This window comes from Leptodactylus fuscus, chromosome 1, assembly GCF_031893055.1.
Source record: "Leptodactylus fuscus isolate aLepFus1 chromosome 1, aLepFus1.hap2, whole genome shotgun sequence".
NCBI classification, from domain to species: domain Eukaryota; kingdom Metazoa; phylum Chordata; class Amphibia; order Anura; family Leptodactylidae; genus Leptodactylus; species Leptodactylus fuscus.
Window position 1 is genome coordinate 267705643 of NC_134265.1, and position 25317 is coordinate 267730959.

General features: G+C 41.9%; 1 protein-coding gene across 1 annotated transcript in view; it reads left to right on the forward strand.

Moving 5' to 3' along the window:
• The window catches only part of AFG2A (AAA ATPase AFG2A), a 262459-nt gene that overhangs the window by 222906 nt on the left and 14236 nt on the right, over window positions 1–25317 (forward strand). Inside the window, exon 15 of the mRNA XM_075287104.1 lies at window positions 8414–8578. Within this exon, the coding sequence (XP_075143205.1) occupies window positions 8414–8578 (165 nt within the window). The remainder of the gene's footprint in view (window positions 1–8413; window positions 8579–25317) is intronic.

Genomic DNA, 25317 nt, shown 5'->3' on the forward strand with positions numbered 1-25317 from the left:
GTTATTCATTATGGTTGTATTTATGTTACGTGGATTGATAGGTGGTGGCTGAAGTGATAGTACATTGGATGTGAATATTTCAGCGGCAGTGTGGAGGGACTATGCCATACTTTGTCTTTATGCTCTTTGTGAGATAGCTAGTCACTCTCATTTACATGGAATCCATTCTCTGAAAATAGTCCCATAAATAGAGGTCTCCGTGATGATATTATCAAGTTTTAAAAACCATCTGTGGGATGTAAGAATTCATAAAACACTCAAAATGGCTTATTGTAGCTGTGCACAAGAGAATAGGGTTAATGTAATCGGCAGATGTGAGAGCCCAGTAGATAGCTGGGGATTTCCCTTATACTTAACACGATCTTCTGTCTACATTTGGCCAATAGAGGCTTGTTAGCGCTCAACCGCTTGGCAAGGACTTGGTTTCCATTGTGGCTAAACATCAGTCTAAGAAACTAACAAATGGCAGATGCTTTTGACTAGTGAAGCCCTAGGGTTCAATCTGGTTGAGGAATTAGTTTCTATCGCTGTAACGTAAGCCACAAGTAGTTTTGTTGAATTGTATTGGCATAAATGTACATGTTGTGGTTAGTCTTCTACATAGGGGAAATATTTTATGTATTTTAAGGGTGATTGAGAAAGTTTGGGAATAGTTAACATTTTATTTGGTGGGATAATTAAAAATGATGTTTTAGATGACACTGTAAGGTAAAAAACACCGATTTTCAGCATTGTACATATTACATTACATTGGCTGTACCTGCCAGATGATCAGCAAATGCGTACGGTGGCGTCCCATCATTCCCTCCAACAGCAGATGTGAAAGGAGAGAACGATCAGGCTGTTGTACTTCAGCATGTCTGATCATTGTGTTCTCACTGAAGATTATCCACTCCTACAAGAGTCTGACAACAGCTTCCTCCCCTCTCTCTTCATTCAGAACACATGCACACTTGGCCGAACCAAACATCAATGTGTATTGGTGGGAGTTTGTTTGGCTGACAGCTATCCAAAGTATGGCCAGGTAAATAAAGAGAAGAGAATCAGCACCCATAGGATAATAATTAAGTTGTCATTATTATATGCCATTATGGCTTTCATTATGCTTTAGAGATATCTAAGCCTGGAAGTGATAATGATAATAATAACTTAGAATAATAATTAACCACAAAATAAATAAAATATAACATTAATTCCTTAAGCATTTGAATTTGAGATTCTTTATACAGCCTCAGTTACCATCCAGCGTAGTGCATTGAAGCATCCAGAGTAATGCAATACTACATAGTTAAAACTGCTTCAAAAAATCTCAGTATGAGTCAGACCTTAAAGTGAGTTTCCATTTTTTCATCTTCTTTCATTTTTCCGCAAGAAAACATCTTTTTTTATCCCAGGAAAGACATCATTGGGTCATGTCATACAACATGGGAATAGAAATTAGCACTGGCAGTGATAATATAGCATAAATGAAGAAATAATAATAAAAAACTGGTCACAAACAATACATGAGATATCTGTGGACTAGCGGGTATCTCTCCCTCATCATACATAGTACATAATTGGCTGGTCCTGCCAAAATTTGTTGGCTCAGCAGATATTTATCACATGTTTATGATCAGCATAAGCCAAAGTACCTTCTAGAGCCTATCAATCTGATTATTTTAGACCATTTTCGGGGTAAATGACCTTTACAGTGTTGTAAGACCAAAGGATTCGCATGTGCCTGGGTCATGTGATGGGAAACTTGACCTCACCATTACATGACACTTGAGGTCAAGCAGACAGCCCTGTAAGGAGCTGACAGAATGGCGGATCACCTATTATTGTTTTTTATCTTTTGTTGTTCTGTGATGTATATAATACTATATTAGTATTGAAGGTATAAACTGTAAGAGATAAGATAAGATAATCCTTTAATAGTCCCACAGTGGGGAAATTTCAGTATGTTTCAGCTGCATAGTAATACAGATACATGGTAATACACAGTAAATATTGCAGAAGTAGTAGGCACACATATGCTGAGAAAGATATACTAGGAGTCCATAGCAGCTTAGGAACAGAGAAGAAAGAAGGAGGACATTCATAATCATTAGTTCTCTGTGGGGAGTGATCTTCGCTTGGTCTGATGTAGATTATACAGCCTGGTCGTGGTTGGAAGGAAGGACTTGCGATAGCGCTCCTTCTCACACTTGGGGTGAAGCAGACGGTCACTTACAGTGCTGCCAAGTCCCATCAGGGTCCCATACATGGGGTGGGATTTGTTCTCCCGCATGGAGGTCACCACAGACAGTATCCTTCTGTCACCCACCACCTGTACTGGGTCCAAGGGGCTCCCCAGGACAGCGCTGGCCCTCCTGATCAGCCTGTCAAGTCTATTTCTGTCCCTGGTTGATATACTGCTCCCCCAGCAGGCTACACCGAGAAAGATGGCTGAGGCAACCACAGAGTTGAAGAAGGCCCTAAGAAGTGTCCCCTGGACTCCGAAGGCCCTCAGCCTCCTGAGCAGGTAGAACCTGCTATGACCCTTTCTGTGCAGCGCCTCCAGGTGATCAGCCCAGTCTAGTTTATTATTGAGGAGCACACCCAGATACTTATAAGTCCTGATTATCTCAATGCATGTCCCCTGGATCTCCACCGGGGTCGGAGCACTCCTCCGTTTCCCAAAGTCCACCACCATCTCCTTGGTCTTCCCAGCATTAATCCTGAGCTGGTTCCGCTGGCACCATTCAACAAAATCCCGATTTAAGTCTCTGTATTCCCTATCATCGCCATCGGTTATAAGGCCGACTATAGCAGAGTCATCGGAGTACTTCTGTAAGTAACAGCTGGAGGAGTTGTGCCTAAAGTCAGCAGTGTACAGTGTGAAGAGAAATGGGGCAAGAACTGTACCTTGTGGTGCCCCCGTACTACAGATCACAGTGTCAGACACACAGTCCTGGGCTCTCACATACTGAGGGCGGTTTGTCAGGTAGTCTAGGATCCAGTTGGACAGGTGATGGTCCACACCACCAAGGTTCAGCTTCTTCCTCAGTAGTTCTGGCTGAATGGTGTTGAACGCACTGGAGAAATCAAAGAACATTATTCTCACAGTGTTCCCTGGTTTCTCCAGGTGAGAGAGAGCTCTATGAAGAAGGTGGATGATGGCGTCATCTACCCCAATGCCCGGCCGGTAGGCAAACTGGAGGGGGTCCAGAGCGGAGCTCACTAGGGGGCGTAGGTGTGTCAGGACCAGTCTCTCTAGGACCTTCATCAGGTGGGATGTCAGTGCTACAGGTCTGTAGTCATTGTAGTCCATCGGGTTGGGTTTCTTTGGGACTGGTACCACACAAGATGTTTTCCACAGTTGAGGTACCACTCCCAGCTTCAGACTCATATTGTACATATGCGTGATAATACCACACAGCTGGTCACTGCACATTTTAAGAACTCTTGCGCTTATCCCATCGGGTCCGCCGGCCTTGTCTGCCTTAATTCTCTTAATTTCCCGACACACCAGAGACTCCTTGAGGATCAGACATTCGGATTGCGATTTACTGCCAGTCGGTGGGGGTTGGGTCTTGGTGTGTGAGGGGAAGGGGGTTGCTTGTGAGGGGGGAGTTGGTTTGGAGTCGAATCTATTGAAGAATAGATTAAGCTCATTAAGCCACTTCCTGTCTCCTTCAATCTGATGAGCTGCCATTTGTTGTTGTTTATGTCCGGATATCACCTTCAGGCTGTCCCAGACCTTTGAGACTCTACCCTCCCCCATCTGTAGTTCCATCTTCCGCCTGTAGTTGGCTTTCCCTTCTCTGATCAGTTGTCTTAGTTGTTTCTGCACCGCCCCCAGGCCATTTTTGTCCCCAGACCTAAAAATTCGCTTTTTCTCCTTAAGAAGAGTTTTAATCTCAGAGTTGATCCATGGTTTGTTATTGGAGAAACACCTCACCTTTCTAGTTGGTACCGTGCTGTCCACACAGAAATTAATGTAGTCCGTTATGCAGTGTGTAAGTCCCTCAATGTCCTCTGGAAATGAGTCTTGAGACACTTCCCATAGAGTTATATTAAAACAGTCCTTTAGAGACTCGACACTTCCCTCTGACCAAATCTTCACTGTACGGGTAACCGCCGGTTCTCTGCGCACCAGTGGAATGTATGTGGGTCGCAGATGTACCAGGTTGTGATCTGATCTGCCTAGGGGTGGTAGGGCAGATGAGTTATATGCATCCCTTACATTGGCAAAGAGCAAGTCCAGTGTTTTGCTGTCTCTTGTATGGCAGGTTACATACTGGGTGAAGCCTGGTAGAGTGGATGCTGGGGAGACGTGGTTGAAGTCTCCAGACCCTAAGAGGCAAAATGTGAATTGAAGGATGTGAACAAACCCCTTTTTTCAGTGGTTGGCATGTTAGAAGTGCTCACTTCCAAGGTTGGTGCCATGTTTAAGTAAGGGTACACTGCGTACAGAATGAGTAAGTGATGAGGTCACTTCTACTGAACTAAGTACACAAAAATGGCTTTTACCTGCTTAAAAACCATCTTTTAGTCTAAGGCGCCTTTGTTCTTTATGTTCAACAATATTACACATATGATGTCAGAAACATAGGGAAAGGATATATATATTTGCATGCCAGCAACCCCCAAGGGCATCTTCATTCACCTCTGAGAAGAAAATCTGTTAGATGAGCCTGACAAAGAAATCCAGAAAAGTTTAGCTATGTTTTACGAGCTAGAAAATGAGTTCAAAGGCGGATGGCTGACTTCAGCCTGCATATGAAGAGCCCTCTGTGAAAGGGAGTGCAAACTGTTTGTATTAATACTAGCAGAGCGAATCTTACTGAAACCCGAGACAGCAGCCTCTCCGACCTGTCAGAACATATTCCGAATTTTAGCATAGCAGAAATATGTAGGTGTCCCTGGGAATGAGTGCACTCCGAGGATGCTCTGATTTCAGTCTTGGCCAATGCAAACAGTCTGTGATGGAAACAGTCAGGAACAAGGACAAACATCTTCAGTTGCTTGGTGTATTCATGTTATTTATTGCATAGTTAAAAAGAGTTATAAAAGGTCATAGGCAATAGTTTCCAGCACAACAGCCTTTATAAAGAATCATCAGGAAGGGTGTTAGCTATATTGGTGTGTTACAGGAAGGAAGGCTCTTTCCTTCCATTTTTCTACATGACTTTCACTGTCACGATGACTCTGGGAAAACTCTTATTGGCCCTCAGCCCAAGGCAAGCATGCAATATTTCTGATTGATGGGAACTTATATTACCCAGGGGGCACCTGGAACATAACTCTTACTAGAAATGTGTCTGTAGCTTTTTGGATTTGATTGTTCAGGGTCACACATCAATGAATGCCGTAGAACTGAGCTTGTATAGCTTAGTAGTAAATATCCTACATGGTATTCCTGTAGAGCTGCCATCTCAGAATTTATGACATCATTCTGTGATAACTAACAGAAGGAAAAAGCAACAACTCTTAAGACCTCAGTGAGATAGTGGCCCTTGGACAATGAGAAATCATTCCATGTTTGGTGTAGAGTTTCCTTGAGATTGTCTTTAAAGTGTATGTTGACCTATTATCACCATGTTACAGTTTATATACAGCTTGATTCTTATTTACAGTTCTATAGGCTGCTGAGCTGAAATCTCACAATATCTATAGCTTACAGAAATAGCGCTGGTGTGGATTTCTACTAGACACGGCCTGCCAACAAAATAGTCATAAGCAGGCCAGCCCATAAAACCAGTGACCCGTCATTGTACTCAGTTTTGTATAACGGTCAGGCAGTACTTCACTGGTCAATCATAGCAGATGTAATATTTGGAATATGAAATAAATTGTAAAAATCAGTCTCTCAAGCTGGCCATACATGTTACCCCTCGTTCACATCTACGTTCGGTATTCTGTTCGGGGAGTCTGCATGGGGACCCCCCCCGAACGGAGTACCAAATGCATTGGCAAGTGGTGTGTGCAGTGAAAGCACACGGACCCCATAGACTATAATGGGGGGCTCCCAGAACAGGTTACCAAACGTAGATGTTAACGAGGGGTTAGATGGTTGTTACTGTCATTCAGTCTTGTTACATGCTTTCAATGACACTAAAGACCTTTCATAAGGAGCCGGATGACAGATCTTTCTTATGACAGCTGAAGGATAATTTCAAACATAGCTGACTTCTTTCCAGGCTATTGCTGTGTATCATTTGGTCAAATAAAATGATCATTCAACCTACGAGCTAACATTAAGCTTGGAATTGTCCATTTTCATCAAAAGTAATGGGCACCATTACTGCTTTATAAGTTCCGAGTCAAAGAAGTAACTCAGTAATCAGTAATCAGAACTTCAGCACTGTTCTACATCCATCATGATCTTAGATTACCAGTGAGCTGTTCCATATAGCTAGCATTTCTTATTACATATTCTTGTGATATTAATCCTATATAATAGCCTATAATAATTATTAGTTACTCCATAACAAGAATATACCCTTACAAAAAATAACCTTGGAGCCACAATTCACTTAAGGGTCACCACTATATTAATAATATATTTACAATAAAATAATATCTAGATTAAATTAAAACACAAATGACGGTTCATCGGTAGATGTAAAGCCACTAGTTCTCAATCTACCTAAAACAGGATTAGAGTATATACATTCACATACATTTCATATCTGCTTTACATTAGACACAAGATAACGTGATTGGTTTGGGGGAGAAATAAATCATAACCTTAAAGTCTATCATATACGTACTGAATAAGGCCCTCATAAACACCATTGTTTTACCATAGTAACACATAGGTATATCTAATATTAATCTTAAATTGTCATAAATAGCATTGCAAGACCAACTAGCAAATTTACTGGATTCCTTGGGAAACTTGTGTCGAGGCAGTATCAGTAAATTGCAAATTGGACTTTTAAGTGAGTTGTGACTCCAAGGTTATTTTCTTGTAGGATTATATTTTGTGATATTGAACAAAGGTACATGGGAGGCAGTGGGACTGACAGACTGCCAAATAAATCATAACTTCACAGCTAATATGAGGGGGTGGTCTATTACCTAGTAGGGTGCCAAACATTGTGTAAGTCATCGCAGGAGGACAGCACCACCAGTATAGAATTACTAAAAGGCATACATGCGTAATAGTTTCAACTGAATTGAAAGTGTTTATGCTTCCTGTGCATTATAACCAGGTGTGTGTGTGTGTGTGTGTATATATATATATATATATATATATATATATATATATATATATATATTTATATACATATGTATATATATTTATATACCTATATACACACACATATATATATATACATATATATATATACACACACACACAGATGCAACTTTGTAATGTATATCACATTTGTAGATTTGGAGAAAATCAACCTTTGGAGTTAGCCAAAGAATATAAAGCTTTAAAAAAAAATTTAAAAAAAGTTTAAGTACCTGCCCTAATACATACCTGCGTCTTCTTAGTAAGGTCATTATGACTTGTAAAAATGGCCACAAATGCTATTTTGTATGCAGATACCTTCCTTAGAAGATTCCCTGCTGCCGGAGGGAGGTGGAATCATCTATGGATACATTATAATATAATAACAGACCCTGAAAATAGCGGATACAAACGGAGGATGAAGGACCCCATTTACTACAATGGGGCATGTTGGGTGTTGATTATTTTTTAACTGAGGTCGCCAGAAGTAAAAGTTGGGCCTGCAGTACTTTTTCAGCCGGTGATTTCTGACAGATCATTGATGGATGGGCACCCAGCACACATGTGAATGTAGCCTTATGCTGACTATCTTTCCACAAAATTATAAAAGTTTTGTGTTATCATGATATGTTATCATTTTTGACATTTATTGCTATGAAGTGACATCCCTTCTATTTTGCCTACATTGGAAACATGGGGAGATCACAGGCCTGTGTTTTAGTCCTTTTAAATAGAATATTCTGTATCAATACATTTTGCACATCTTTGTTTCATTTGCTGTGCCTTCTCCTCTCTATGTAATGTTACCGTACACTGATCAGCTATGGCAATGTTTCTTTTTGGTAGTTAAAGCCACTACACAGAAGCCACAGTTGGTTTGAATTCTATGGGGTCATCTCATATGACATGGCCTGCATGTACCAACAACACAATTGTTGCATTTTAGTCTATTTAGTATACTTATAGTTGTGGCGACATTGAAATCATGTGTTGTTTTACTAATGTATCATGCAGTGACATCTGGACTTCATCTATGTCCATTACTGGAACATTATTACAGAAGCATCACAACATCCTGTAGTAATCGCCAATTCTGAGTTCGTTCATAGGACTTGTTTTCTTGAGATTTTATGGTATATTTCTATTTACATATTTTGTCTTGACATAAAGTCTGATACATTTTTATGTTCTTCTCTGTTTTAGGCTCTTATGCGTCCAGGACGTTTTGATAGAATTATTTATGTGCCATTACCGGATGCTGCTACACGCCGAGAAATCTTTAGACTCCGTTTCCAGAGAATGCCTGTTGATAAGGAGGTCAATCTAGATCACCTTGTGTTACTGACAGAGAAATATTCAGGAGCAGAGGTAAGCGGGGATATATCGATGGAGACAATTGTACAGATTTATTTCTATGTTTATAGCATCACCTTCCAGTTTATGGCTATGAATAATGTTGTGTGACTGTACTTGCTATGTATTTACCTTTAGGGCCTTTCATATAGTTCATTCTTATTCACAACTGTATTCAGATTAGGTAAAGTGAAAATTAGGCAGTCCATGCGCTGTATACTTATAAAGCTATATTTTGTAGGATATATTTCTGGCATCTAGGAAGGGCAAAGTAGCACCTGGCTTACAGCTTTACATATCTCAGGGCTCTTAACATAATGGCCTCCCCAAGAATTGCACACATGTAACAAGGCCACATATAATCCCAGCCACCTAGATGGTTAATGGCCCTGCACCCTACAGACTAGCTAAGTACTGTGCAGTTTTGTGCGCACTTCCTTTGCTTGCGTGTTATCCACGCTACCTGACCACTAGTAATGGTTATGTTCTTCTTAGCTTTAACTTCACAATGCTAATGATATCGACTGCACAATTTTGCAGGTATAAACCTTCTGTTTAGATGTGACATTTGCAGCTTTTCTAATACACCAGTTTTTTTGATCACTACAAACGTTGGCGAGCGATGGAATTAATGCCACCTATTCTGCGCCATGTCACTCACCTGGGATAATGCCACTTTACCCTGCTTACTGGTGTGTTTATTATGCTACAGTTGTTTGTATGTAAATGTGTTCAGACAGGTTTAGGTTTCAACCCTTACGTAAACTGGCAGACAGCTTATCCTTTACTACAATTAGCTAAAGGCAAACATAGGAAAGATGTTTATAGCAATAACACCAGCATCCTCCAGAACACCGTGTGCTGCCTTGACTCAGACTCTGTCGGCATGCCAGCTATTTGGATGTGCTGGGAAGCCATGTTACATTCTTGAGTACTACATAATAACACAATTGGTCCCAGATCTATGTTGATTTGCACAAACATGGTGTCTTTCTGTCAGATCGCTCTCTGTTTGCACTTTGCAGAAGTGTATATGTATTGGATGGTGGCCATTCATAGTCAGTGAAAGCATTGTTTCTGTTGTGCATGTTCCAAATCCATTAATCTCGGCAGCTGACAAAATCAGCAGTTCTCGCATCTGATTGAAGGCGCTATGAGTGTGGTGTTTGTGCATTGTGCTGAATGTCCAGCCTTCCATGTTTTACTTATGAATGTTTTGTTTGTGCGGGGGACCCATCCACTGCCCTCCGTACATTCCACTTCACATCTTTGTTTAGGAAAATTCGAAACAGTCTTTGTATTAGAATGATCCTCCTACAATTTATCACTTTTTCAGCGTGGGCCTAGGAAATAAGTTTGCTATCTTCTGTTGTATTGCTCAAGTTATAATATTGCAAAAAAGCTATTCCATGCATATCAGCTATTATATAACAAATAAAATTATATAATTGTACAATCATGGCAGTTTTAAAGCATGTATTGAGGAAAATTTGCTTGTAATGTAAAATAACCTTAAAATGATATCATTATTGAGAATGGAGAGATGTCTTTCATGTCTTGCTACATACTGCACTTGCACTTTAGGGTTAATCAGCCATTGCAACATCCACAGGCAGAAGTCTCCATAGTTTCTTTGCTCTTACAGTAAAGAACCCCTTCTATGCTGATGATGAATACATCTTTGCCCTGACAAAACAGATGCTTTATGGTTAGGCCATTCAATCATGCAGGATTCTGTCAGCATGTAGGATGGATATTGCATTTAAAACCTGATAGAATCTGGTAACATTCCCTCAAAAATGTATGTACATGGGGTGTTTGGAATCTGCAGCAACAATGCTGTGGATTGTAACACAGGAAGGCTCTGCATTAGCTCTGCTGAATTTCAGTAGGACTACTCTGTGTGGATCTCCTGGCCAGCCGGCTGAAGAAATCCTAGTTTTAGGCATAGATTTCAACTCGAGATTCTTTGAAAAATACCACTCATAAGAAGAAAAGCAGCGACACTCATTGATAAAAGAAAATCCTCCTCTATTAATTACATAGAACAATGCAAAGGCAGGGAGCTCCAGAACTATGAAGAAGCCTGGATTTATGGTAAACTTGAAGTGAAGCCTATTACCTGTCAGTGCCACCTCTCTGCCCTTGCCTACTACTTTGTTGTATGTAATTGATAAAGGAGAACTGCCTGTTATCAGTGAGTGCTGCTGCTTCTCTTCTTTTGAATGGTATTGGATGTCTTGTTGCAACTGAGCACTGCCAAGGGCTCCTGTATATGTTAGTGCTATGCTTGTCTTCTGTTACTGAGTGTATGGGATCAGTGGATGTGTTGTGTATTATGGTGGTCAATGCCAGTGAGATCCAAACTTTGGGAGCACAGCTTTGGGCCAGGGAATTACAAGGCGTGTTCACAATGAGTTAGATATGGCAGAAATATTGGTAGCTAACCCATTGTGATGTACAAAAGCAATCAATTAAATCCCAACCAAACACAGACATCTCATAGTGGACCTATGCTGTGTGGCCTAAATTTTATAGTTATAGGCTAACATAATAAGACAGATGCTCTGTATTGTCTGTTCATGTATTTGTACACAAGGTTATGTCATCCCATGCTGTAACCATATGTGTGCCAAAATATGGCCAAAGTACCCACAAAAGATACTGTGGTGTCCATCATGTTACAGATCCTTTTCCCCAACTGAGAAAAAACTGGCACATACAGCATGCCAAGCAACCCTTGTGCTTGTAGAGAACCTGTGGCAGGTACACTTTAAGGGTAAGTTCACACGGGGTATTTTGGACTGGAACCTGAGGTGGAGGCCGCCTTAGGTTCAAGTCCATAATCCGGGTAGCCGTGACTGAATGCTGGTGCAGTGCACCGGCATCCAGTTGCGCAATCTTCTCCGGATTAGGCCCAAATGAATGGGTCCAGTCGGGAGGGAGTGTCTTCAGGCGGATGTCGCGAGGCGAATCCGCCTGAAAGAATGAGCTTCTTTTTCTGAGAGCCGAAAAAATGAACTGACCGGCTCCCATTGATTTCAATGGAAGCTGTCTTTTTGGTCAGGATTTTGAGGTGGATACGGCCTCAAAATCGTGACCAAAAAAACCCGTGTGAACAGTTATTTGTAGGGATGTGTTGATTTTGGGGTTGCTTCACTCCTTTGTAGCCTAGTGTACTGGGTGAGTGTGAAGTTTATGGCCAACACAGAATGTCAGATGTGACATTATAGACCAGGTAAAAATATAATTAGAAAATTCTCTGTATTATCTGTTCATGCATTTGTACACAGGATTATGTCAAAGGGTGTACTGTAGCCATGCAGATTACAAAAGCTCCTAGTGGTGAAGGGGGCCCAAAAGTTTCTGTACTTCATAAGATAACTCAGATTTTAGATTGGTGTCCAGGAGCTTTGAACAGTTCTAACTTTGACAATATTTCTAGGCACTGTGATCCCCCTCCCCCCAATTATTTTCTTTACCCTCCTCTGAATCTGTTCTAGCTCAGATCTAGGTTTTAAAAATCTACTTGTATAGTATGAAATCCAGTCCCACTTTATGCAGCATTGTATTTCTGTATGCACCTTCACTGAATGACTTGAGCAAAGCATGCCACTGGATTACAGACAGCAAAGAAATCACTCACAAGTTGCGTGACAAGAGTAATGAAATGATTAACAGCTGCATATTTGTTCCTTTGCCTGGGGGGCTTCATATTTCCTATGCGATCCTATCTTTGTATTGTTAGGAGACGTTGTTTAATCCTTCCATGTTCCGTCTCTTCTGTCTCTCTGCCCTTTATGACTTTCTCACCTCCTATCCTCCCAGGCTAAAACACTTTGCAGATTCCTCCATCTGTTCCATACAACATGTGCGTGCAGTAAATACAGTATACAGTATAATGCAGCCTTATAAATTCATGGGTCAAAGAGTACAGATGTTCAAGTGTTCCTATCAATATTGGGCATATGGAAAGAAATTTCTGCTAGTTTACATAACGCTTCCTCCATATCCATGAATGCAAGATGTATATTGTTAAATCTTTAATCCATAGTGTATAAGCTGTCACTCTAAAGGAGAGATAGTGTCGGCATCTGCACCAACTAAAATGCCACTGACCTTCCAAGCAAGGAGCCTGGAGATTACTGCTAGGTTAATATGCTGCATTGCATCCTACTAAAGATGAGCGAGTAGTGTTCGATCGAGTAGGTGTTCGATCGAATACTACGGTATTCGAAATACTCGTACTTGATCGAACACTACTAGCTGTTCGAAGTTTAAGGTTCGATGCAGAACCAGCGTTGAATGGCAGAATGCTATACATTCTGCCAATCAACGCTGGTTCTTCTCTTACCTTTCCGAAGTCTTCTCCTGGCGCAGGGTCCTCGCGTCTTCTTCCGGGTGGAATTCACTGCATGCGCAGTCGGCTCTGCCTAGGCCGGATGCCTAGGCAGAGTGAATTCCACCCAGAAGAAGACGCGGGGACCCTGCGCCAGGAGAAGACTTCAAGCAGAATCCAGCCCGACCGTCACTCGTGGACTTGGTAAGCATGATTTTATCGAATTTTTGCATACCCCTGAAACGAGCATTTCCCCCCATATCCGTTCGAACAGTCGAACAGTGTGCGGCTGTTCGAATCAGATTTCGAACCTCAGACATTTTAGTGTTCGCTCATCTCTACATCCTACGTGACAGCTTGTATTACTATCACTGCATTTACAATTCTGATATTTGTCAGCAAGCTTGTCTTTAGTCAAAAGCCCTGAATCAGATAGTTATCAGTCGGTTAGTATATTCTATCTTAAATAGGTGTTTGGTGTATAATTACTGAATTTCCCCATGGTGGGGCTAATTAAAGGATTAGGGTCACTTTTCCACTGCATAGTACCACATCGACTTGGTTCAGTTCATCTCGACTCACCTTGGTTCAGATAACATGCCTGCTTCATGTAGCAGATTTGTCATCTAAGGAGTTGTTCACACTACCGTTGGTGACCGTCAGTAGTGTCCATTATAAGATTTTAGTAACGGACACTAGCAGAACTGTGACAAATCTGTTAAAATCCCATTATTTTTTAATATTAAAGTCTATGAGTAATGGACGGGCGACCGTTATTACTGTCCCCTTTTTTTCTTGCACATGCTTGGAAAGCAGAAACTAAAAAAAAGCAAAAAAGAAAATGGACTGTATAAAAACAGACACAAAGGGTGGGTTCACACCTGTACCCGGTCTCTGCTTTCAGGTTTCCGTCTTCTGCCCGAGAAACTAGACAGGAGACGGAAAATGGTAGTCACTTTTCAAACTCATTCATTTGAATGGGTTTGCAAAGTGACTGCCCGTGAACACCCGTGAGCGTCTTCTGGTCCCTGCGGCGAAACAGTTTTTTTTAACCAGACACAAAGTTGGACATGCAAGACTTTGGGTCCGATTGTTTGTGCATATGTCCTTATAGTACCACTTTGACTTGAGTGGTGCTTAGCCTAGAGTAGGTACTAAAAAAGTACCCCTAGGCTAGGTTCACATTTCAATTTCAGTATAAAAGCATCAGAAACCCAATGCGGAGACCATGCACCCCTTTTCTGAGAATCTATACCAATATCTCTAAAAAGTCAAAACATTTTGCCCAAACTAGATGCCCCACCAGTGACAGCTTGTAACCACCATAGTATGAAGCCTAAAGAACTGTGAATGCCGCTCTGGACTATAGTCCAGGCTGTACCTCGGGCCTAGTACATAAATTACAGTATCTAGCTCTGAATAAGCGTGCAGTCTGCAGCTCTGTACACCAAAGCGGTAACTATACCAATTAACTGAAATACCTTCATGGCAACTCTAGAGAACGCTTCTTTTATGGTGTGGACTTGCTCCTTGTCAGATGAGAACCTATGGCCAGCAAATCGCTCCAGTTGTGTATCCTCGCACAAATCGAGGAGAGTGACATCACAAAAGACCATTTGCGCTGTTCTTTTGCATTTCTGCTTGTCGCTAATGACCTTTTCAGCTTCTCCACTGTGCTTTGTGTAAACATTCATTCATGATCACAAGACCTTTACTCCTTTTCATCCTGTTCAACTTTCCCAGCTGTTTCATTGCTTCCTTCCTGTGGCTTTATTTAGTCTTTGTTACTTAATCAACCATCCGAATACCATAGCTATATGTTCATACTCCCCATCTCCCATGCTTGGTTATTTCATTACTTGGATACATGTAAAGAAATCTCTGTCTGGGCAGCTGTTTGAAGACTAAACTTTTCAGCGGATTCCCTCACAGTCCATTTCATATGAGTCAATAATATTCTATTGTATTATCTGCTTTCTGCAGGATGTTAACAATAGTTGATGGGAGACAAGTGACCCCCATGTGTAGATATTGAGGCTTTGTATAGCACCGGTGGAATTGCATTTGTAGAGGTTTTACTGAAGCCTTTCTAGAAAGGGACTATTCATACTTCAAAAACAAAAGTTGTGTTTTTGCACATGGTTGCAGGGTGTATGGTGACTACCAGCTCCCATTTCTCCCCTCACTCCACACTCCAACGCAACCAAAGGAATTAGTTTGATTAATTTTGCAGTCAAATAAATATCCACATAAGCAAGGTTATATAGTAGCAGAAGTCCTTATACACTACAGCATGCCATACGCCTTCAGGGGTTCTAAAGTGTAAAGCATGTTGTGTGGCTTGCTTTAATATGTAAAGGATTTGTCTATTACTTCATCTAAATAGAACAGAATACACATTAGGGAGAGTGTGTGCTTACATAGGCGTACGGAGACTTACAAGTCATTCCTGCTCCGCTAGGGATTCTGGGTAAAAAATATGCAAATCTATTCTCCAGGATGAAATTATGAGAACATTGCCTCTGTATGCTGCCCTCTAGGGGCAGCCCCCTTAACATCATGCATGACTCAGTTAATAAGCCTACTGACATGATGTGGGGTTTATTGCCAAACTAGTATTTCTATTCCAAAAGGTTCTTTTCACTGTTTTGCTTGGGCTCATACTTATAATAGAAATATAATAGCTATTCTGAATGTAGGTACAAATTAATACCGGTGAGTCTTTACCAACCTCATTGAATTTCACAGGGTTCATTGGGCTTAGACAGCAAAAATTAGGGCTCAATACTGCAGAAAATGTGGAAAAGCCTAACTGAATTCCTTAAAGTGTAACTAAACTTTGATTTAAATTTTTTCAGATATCCATAATTCAGGTGAGGACAACAAACTTTGTAGTATAGTTCATATAATAAAAGTGCCTGTTTCTTTACTTATTTGATTCTTTCTATCGTTGATCAAATCTGAACAAGTGAACTCTACGGAGAGGGGAGGGGAAGGAAAAGTTGAGCTCCTCTAAAATAGAGAAATCATCAATATATAGGGCCAATTCTTTTTCACAACTTATGCCCGGTTCACATTAGCGTTTGGCTTCTGTCCGGAAGGAGGCCGCATGAGGACCCCCCCAAACAGAATACCAACAGAACGGCAAGCGCTGTACAGTTAAGCAAACGGACCCCATAGACTATAATGAGGTCCATGTGCTTGCCACGCACTACCTGCATGAATCTCGTGCATGGCAAGCACACGGACCCCATTATAGTCTATGGGGTCCGTGTACTTAACTGCACAGTGTTTGCAGTTGCGTTGGTATTCCGTTTGGGGGGGTCCTCATGCAGACTCCTTCCGGACAGAAGCCAAACGCTAATGTGAACCGACCCTTAGATGGATACTAATCCCTGACAATCCACCTGTCTCCTGCCAGAAATGGGTCATGTAGTGCTGTAGATGGCCTCATATCTCTTGTCTTTCTCCTCCACTTCTCCCCTCCATACAGCCCATTGTAAACTGAGACTGATTGTGTATGGAGTACAGACAGGATGAATCAAATAAGAAGTAAAGACAGGAGAAATACTTAAAGAGACGGGCACTTTTCTTTATTGAATTGTATTGCAAAGTTTGTTCCCGTAACCTGCACTTTTTGATTTATAAAAAATAAATTGTACTTAAGATTTAAGACGAGAGACATACCCTAATAATACAATAATAATATTAATAACTATGGAAAACAAAGCCACCTGTGCATTGCCCAGAACAATGCAGCTGAAGTTGTATTTTCCTCATTTTCTGTGTTTTCTGTCTTTGGCTTTTAGTTGAGGTTGTGTTTTTGTAGCTTGGCACATTGGCATTGGTCTATGGTGTGATAGAAAGCATCAGTCTGCTGTTTATTAACCAGTGGGTAGATGTGCTTTGGCTGCTAGTTGAGCTTGGTTTTGTGTTCAATAAATAGACCAGGCTTGCGGCACAATAGCTGACAAGCCCTGTGTATTTGTGATCTTCCTGTCCAGCCCCTTCCTTTAGTGCTTGGCTGGATCTGCTTCTGCTGGTATATCTGTGTATCACAACTACCGTATACTGTATAACAATACAACTTGGCTCATATAACAGCATATAACATGTAATAATAAAATAAACACATGATTCTAGCTAAGCTTTTTCTTCTTGGAATATCTGCTCATGAAATAACATCATTTGCTAAGAACTTCCATTACAGGAACTGCAATGACACTGCCCAGTCATTTATAACATTATAACACTATATAGGAACATACTGTATTTAGAGGGGAACGGTAACACCCAGTTATTAAGATATGTCTGGCAAACAAAACTTTCTTTTGAAAATGGCTCAGAATGGGTTAAAATAATAACCTTCCTCATCTTACTGATCCCCACGCTCCTATTCTTCCTGCTGCAGCAATGACAACCTGACATGGAGATGTGATTGGCTGCAGCAGTCATAAGTCATCAGTGTTTGGCAGGGGGACCTGGAGTGTTGGAGCAGGAGCAGCCGGGGATCCAGAAGTATGGCTTCTTTTATTATTTTAAACCATTTTGAACAATTTTCTAGAAAAGGGGGATTATTTGGGCTGGACAACCAGTTTAATGTATCAATGCTTTCTCTGACCAAAGCCAGGAGTGGATTTAGCAGAATTATAAGGGCTTCCTTTAAATTTGCAATTCTTTTCAAACCACTGTTGACTTTGCCTCAAAAATATGCAGCAAAATCTGCAACTAAAATTTTTTTTCACAACGTGGAGCCTTGGCCTAAGCTGGGTTGCATACGACCATGTACTAACCACTGGCCATGAATAAATGGCATGGCAGGCACATGGACGTCACACAGATGTTTGATTTCTTCCACAGCCATGGAGGCACAGCCGCAAAATCGGACAGGAATAGGACCTTCTCCATATTTTGCAGCCCGGACTGTTGGCTGACACATGGGACCGTGTAATTCATGGTCATGTGCACAGGCCCACAGAAATGAATGGGTCAGTGTGCTATCCGGGAAAAACCCAGATAACACTGACTTAGCACATGGTCGTGTGCAAAGGGTTTTGTGGCGTTATCCAACAAAAAATAGGTAAATAATTTCATGAAGAAGCAAGCAGCAGCACTTATGCCTCCTGAGAAGATTTGCACTACAATCAAGCTGTCATTTTTCAAAGGCAAAGACATGTGGGAAGTTATAGCTCTGAAGCCAGCAGAATCACGACTGCAGCTCTGGATTACAAAACATACTGTAACTCTGGATCAGGGTCAAAATTGGTAATTCGGTCATTTCTGTAAACTCTGTATAGAAAGTTTAGGCTGACACTAATTTAATTGTTCTCTCATATCAATGTGGTAACTTCTAATTTAAGATGAAAAAAGCTATTATCAGTTCTGGTGCAGCGCTTGCCTTTGATGTAGTATTCACCATATTCTTCAACATTACAAATGTTTGACAGTGACAGGAATAACAATCAATTGCAGTGTTGAAATGCTTAATAAATATGACATTTGGTCTGAATGTAAGATTTTCTAATGTCAGGAAACTAGCACAACTGTATTGATATGTAGGTCCCAAGAGTTAAGTAAACCATTATCTATATCTGTATGAGCATCTTTACAGAAAAGGGTTATCCAAGATTTAAAAAAAAAAAAAAAAAAAAACATGGCTACTTTCTTTTAAAAGCAGTGCCACACCAGTGTTCAGGTTGAATGTGGTATTGCAGTTCATTGGTATTCACGAAGTGGAAATGAACTGTGAGGCTAAGGCCCCACTGGACGATCCGCAGCAGTAAAGCGATGCGGGAAAAACCGTGCCGGGAACGCATCATGGTTCTTCCCGCAGTGCTTTAAAAAGAAAGTTCATAGAGTTTTCCTCTGTGGACTTTCTGTTACCATTATATCTACGGGGAAGCCAACAGCATTTCCGTAGATGTAATTGACATGCTGCTATTTTCAAAACCGTGCCGGTTTTGGAAATCACAGTGTGCCCGCGCTGCGCTTTTTACCGCAAAGTGGGCATGGGATTCGCATGAATCCCATCCACTTTGCAATTCTGTAAAATGCCTCGATTTTTTCCACGACATTTCCGCCGCAGGAAAATCACGGCGTTTCCGACCCATGGGGCCCCGGCCTCATACTACATACAACCTATGGACAAGTGTGGCACTGTGTCTGGAAGAAAGCAGCCATGTTTTTCTAATCTTAGAAAATAGAAATAAAGTACTTCCTCTTTAAGAGACAGTAAAAATATGCTTTTTATCAGCCATGCAAGAAACAATAGAAATGGCTTTGTTTTCAGAAAGATGTTGAAAATAGGCTGTAAAACGCACTCTGGGGGACATATTTTGTATTTCTTTTGCTGAAATAAATTACAAAGGAAAGTGAACAAAGCTCAGTTAAAACAGACCAATGGATTTATAAAAAAAGACTAAAATTAACATCACATCTTACTTCAAAACAAACCAAATATCTGAAAATTTTGCTTTCTCTCCCTAAATCTCCTGCAATGAATGATGATATTCTGTTTTCCATTCAACCTCAATTTTCTTGGTCATAGACGAATCCAAAGATGTATCTTACAAGTCGGCTGCTCAAACCCTTGAAAACAAATCCCCACTTCTTAATAGTATAGAAGTATCTAAGTAGTTTCTACTACTACCCGAAGAATGAGTATACTGGTTATCAACACAAAGGGCTTAATCAAATTGACCAAGGGCTTTGTGCCAGTTTTATGGTGTGAAAAGGTAGGAAATGTTTGTGTTCCCTTTTATTATGGGTTATTAATAGGTTTTTCCCACCACAAATCGATTTTTCATATTGATAACTTATGGAGGTTTGACACCTGGACCCCACACGGATCAGCTGTTGGAGCAGTCTTCAGTTGCTGGAAGTTGCTAGTGGCCAGGCATTGCTAGCCTACGTGCCACTCCTATTATTTGTATACCACCTTGCAGGAACAGATGTTCTGTACAGGGTCTGGGTGTCAGACCTCCACATACTGATGACCTATCCTTGCAGTCATCAGTATGAAAAACTGATTTGAGGCTAGGCTAAGGCCCAATGTAGTGGGCTACAGCAAAAAAAAAAAAGCGATGTGGGAAAAACCGTGACAGCAACACTTCACATTTTTTTTCCTGCAGCACTTTTCACAGTCCACAGAGCTCTGCGGACTTTCTGCTTCCATTATACCTATAGGGAAACCGCAAGCATTTCTGTGGGTATAATTGACATTCTGAGATTTCCAGAAGCACTAAAACGCCACATGGGGCCCCGGCCTCAAGTGTCACATAGTAGCATGGCAATGCAATCTTATGTCGCCATGTAGCACTAGCCTTCAAGTCCAGGGCTTACAGATCGTCCTCTTCAACACATTCACATCCATCCAAAAATAAAGTTTTTTTTTTGTTTTTTTTTTTACACAGGTTAACGTTTAATCTGCCTCTTGTGTGTTTACATATTAGTACATAGGCCTCCAAGGACGAATAATGCGTTGTGATCATTGTAAAAATGTGTATAAATGACCTGGCTATGTCATACTGACGCCGATTTGTATCTACATACACTTGCTGGCCAAAAGTCATGGGAAGGTACCAAATGCCCCGTTAATAGCAGGTCGCCCCTCCACGAGCCCTGATACCTACAGCAAGACGACAAGGCATGGACTCCACGAGGTGATGTAAGGGTTCTGGAGGGATACTGATCCATGCAGTATGCACTGCAGCCTACAATTGGTCCTGTGTAGTTGGTGCTGGGTCCATGCAGCGGACACTGGTATCCACAGCATCCCAGAAATGCTCTATGGGGTTGAGGTCACTGGTGTGTTCATTAAGCCAGTCCCGTGCCACCAACGACTGATGACATGTTGCATTGTCCTGTTGGTACACAGCATCACAATCAGGGAACTCCAACACCAGAAAGGGGTACAGATGGCCTGCCATAAGTTGCACGTATCAAGCACCAGTCATTGATCCCTGCACCCAGACAATGGGGCCCAATTGCGACCATGTGAACATGGCACAGACCATGACGGAGCCACCTCCCTCCTGGACATGTCCCTGTTGGCTTGCAGGATCTATGGCTTCATGGGGCATACGCCACACTCTCACACGCCCATTGGCTCTGTACAACTGGAACCTTGATTCATCAGGCCATGCCACATGCCGCCACTGTTCCATGGTCCAATGATGATGGTCGCGGGCCCTTGCCAGTCTTCGAACTCTCTGTTGTTGCGTCAGCAAAGGGACATGGATCGGGTGTCGACTGTTGAAGCCTATGCAGTGCAGTTCTCGGCGTACAGTCCTGGTGGAAATGGGGTCCTGGCCCCATATTCAAATCAGCCGTGATTTGACCCACAGTAGACCGTCGAGATCTGTATGACTGCGGAGGTGACGTGACGCCTGTTCATCAAACACTCGTGGTCGACTGGTGAGGCTGGTTTACACGGCTGCCAACATTGTCTCTGCGATATTGGAGGTCCACCTGAGACACTGTTGACCTCAGAAACCCAAGTTCCCAGTTAATGTCCAAAATGCTACGCTCCATGCGTCTTGCACCGATTATCATCCCACGTTCAAAGTCACTTAACTCTCAACATCATTTTATGTTCACAAGACACCTGTCTGCATCAGACTGCTCAGATATCCTGGTGACACTAGCGCCATCGGCCGCATCGCGTCACACTGTTTGAACGTCATATCTGACACAACCAGCACTGGGACATGCCTTCCTGTGACTTTTGGCCACTGAGTGTAATACAACATAAAACGAAGATTTTGCTGGATGCACACAACTGTGTGCTAACCAGTGGCCGTGAATGAATGGGACAGGCGACACACGGATATCATCCATGTGCCACATGTGCACCTGCTGCGCTTCCCGACACCTTTCATACAATGAATAGAAATCGCTGAAGCAAAATCTGACAAGGATAGGACCTGTTCCGTATTTTGCGGTCCAGACTGTCAGCCTGCACGCTGTACCGTGTAATTCATGGTCATGTGAACGGCCCCATAGAAATGAATGGGCCCACGTGATATTCAGGAAAAACCCGGATAGTACATTGACCATTCATACAGTGGTGTGCAACCTTCTTTAGTCTAAGTAAACTGGCGGTAGGATTGTGGTACAGGTTTCATAGTCAGTTTCCCATGCGCTGAGACCAAGTTTCACCCTTCGCATTGTAAATCCGCAGCCAAATACGTGGCAGTAATTGACATGCTACGTGTTCAAAACCTGCCACACAAGACACTTTGAGCTATAGTTTTTTTTCTGCAGTGTGCGAATGAGATTTGTCAAAATCCCATCCATGTAACTTGTACAGTACTTTGCTGCGGGTTATAGCGGCCTGCAATTGTACTGTAGCCTAATGCGGCTCCAAAATATCTAGGTAAAAGTCAGTGACTGGTGCCGCTTACATTGGCGGTTCACCTGCTTACATGCAGATTTATCTCTGGACAGCAAGTACACGACTAGGATGTATGTTTTCTTGCTCGCAGTTAGTATGTGGTCCTCTTTCCAACCTGTGTGCAGCCTCCCCTATTATCTCAAATGACTTTCACATGGAGCTGAGGTTAGCTGTTATTTCTCTTGGCTTGTCCCCACTGCAACAGACACTTCCTCTCCGCCTTAAAAGGACCAAGTGATGTTCAGCTGACTGGGCTCGAGCCCAGCACTTGATTTATACATTATTTAATTTCCTTCAGAAAATTGAAAACAGTGCTTTTAGGAATGGAAGTTGATATTTTTCATTTGCTTCAGAACTCTTTTAGGGCTAATATAATCAGTGGTTGCGCATATCAGCTTGTTTATGGAGGCTCGCAGTAATGGAACATGGAGCTAAAGGGCGTTTTATCCAAGTTCAGTAAACACAAGAACAGAGCAACTCAGACACCGAACAGAAAGTTGACTCTATAACTCCATGACTGGGGAGACTATTCAGCTCTGTATGTAGAGACAGCTGAGGCGCAGGGTGTCATCAAGGTAAAGCTTCCCTCATCACATCACATAATCCTATGTATAATACTACCATTGTCTGATACTAAAATGGATTTAAAAACCGCCAAAAAGTGACACACAAAATCCACGATAAAATCACAAATCTTTATTTAACCCTATAAAGGATTCAGGCTAGTTTGTGCATTAATTCTGACTTTAATATTTTCCCTCCTTGCTGTCCAAAATTCATAAGCTTTTAATTTTTTCTTTTCACATTTTATTTGGCACAATTTGGGATACATACAATTGATTGGTTTTTATTAACTTTTCTATCTTTTCTTTTTTTTTTACGGCGCTCACTGTATGGGATAAATTACACTATTTTTGGATAGTGGAGACTTAGATACACACGGGGGGTGGTGGTGTTCTTTGTTTGTTTTTTTCACCTGTCCCACTTGGGACTTGAACTTGGGATCTCGGATCCACAGTGCAATGTACTGCAATATAAAGTGTTGCAGCACAGTGCACATACACTATGTGATCAAAAGTATCCGGACACCTGGCTGAAAATGACTTACAAGTTCGTGGCGCCCTCCATCGGTAATGCTGGAATTCAATATGGTGTTGGCCCACCCTTAGCCTTGATGACAGCTTCCACTCTTACAGGCATATGTTCAATCAGGTGCTGGAAGGTTTATTGGGGAATGGCAGCCCATTCTTCACGGAGTGCTGCACTGAGGAGAGGCATCGATGGAGGTCAGTGAGGCCTGGCACGAAGTCGGCGTTCCAAAACATCCCAAAGGTGTTCTATAGGATTCAAGTCAGGACTCTGTGCAGGCCAGTCCATTACAGAGATGTTATTGTCGTGTATCCACTCCGCCACAGGCCGTGCAGTATGAACAGGTGCTCGATCATGTTGAAAGATGCAATCACCATCCCCGAATTGCTCTTCAACAGTGGGAAGCAAGAAGGTGTTTAAAACACCAATGTAGGCCTTGCTGTGATAGTGCCACACAAAACAACAAGGGGTGCAAGCCCCCTCCATGAACAACACGACCACACCATAACACCACTGTCTCCGAATTTTACTGTTGGCACTACACACGCTGGCAGATGACGTTCACTGGGCATTCGTGTGACCTGTGTGATGTGTGACACCCAATCACCCAACCACGTTCGAAGTTTGTGAGTTCCGCGGAGCGCCCCATTCTGCTCTCTCACGATGTCTAATGTCTACTGAGGTCGCTGATATGGAGTACCTGGAAGTAGGTGGCAGCACAATGCACCTAATATGAAAAACTTATGTTTTTGAGGTTGTCTGGATACTTTTGATCACATAGTGTAGGTTCAGTATGTGTAATGTGCATAGGTAGTCAGAAGGCCATTGCTTGGCTTCCTGCCTGCCATGCGAACCCCTCGGGCACCACATTTTTATCGAGGGGGAATCCAGGGGTTGACTGGGAAAGGGAGGGGTGATCTTTCATCCGGACCCACTGAATGCTGTGATCACTATTGCTCATGGCATCTAAGGGGTTAATCTGCCAGACTTGGAATATCTTCTGACTCTGGCGGCTAGGCCTGGGCCTTGGCTGTGCAATACGCCCAGGTTCTGGAAATAATGCCGCAGACACAGCTTCTGTGCCTGCAGCATTGTAGTGCCATAAGTGTTAACTGAATGCTCAGTGTGACGAAATGTTGAGAAGTGGGAAGAGGTTAAACATTAATCATAATGAACAGCACTCCAAAAATAAATCAAAAAAAGGTGAGGATTTATTCCATAGGTCCTGCATTTCTGGGACCGAAACGTTGCTATGGAATAAATCCTCACCTTTTTTTTATTTATTTTTGGAGTGCTATTCATTTGTTGCTGAGTCTATAGTGTATCAAAGCAGTTGCATAATCTACCAACCAATAGTAACTACATCTAATCTGTACTAAGCGATACATACAATATTAGTGCAAGGATGGAATAAATGTATGGTGTATGTTAATTCATACAGACACCACAGCTGCCTTCTCAAACGCATGTTTCGGTAAGTTCAGACGGAGATTTTGGTCCGGAACCCCAAGAAGAAACATGCAAGAGAAAGGGTAAGTTCAGACAGAGTATTTTGATCAGGACTTTGAGACTGTATCCGCCTCAAAATCCTGACCAAAAAGATGGCTCCCATGGCTTTCTCTTGCATGTTTCTTCTTGGAGTATGTTGAAGCCATGTAGCATTCTATATCACTGTTGGTCTGTATAAAGTAACAATATGATTTCCAGGAAGAAAACGCTTTGATATTTTATACTGCTTTCTTGTTTATGCTGAAGGAAACATTAATAGATGGGAATGGTATATTGAGTACTACTACTACCTCCTCGCCTTCATGGTCATGGCCTAGATACAGCTGCTCCACATTAGACGTTCGGTTAACCGTAATACACATCGCCTGTTCCACCTCACCCTAAAGATGATTAATGGCTTGTGGTCTGGAAAATGTACAGTCC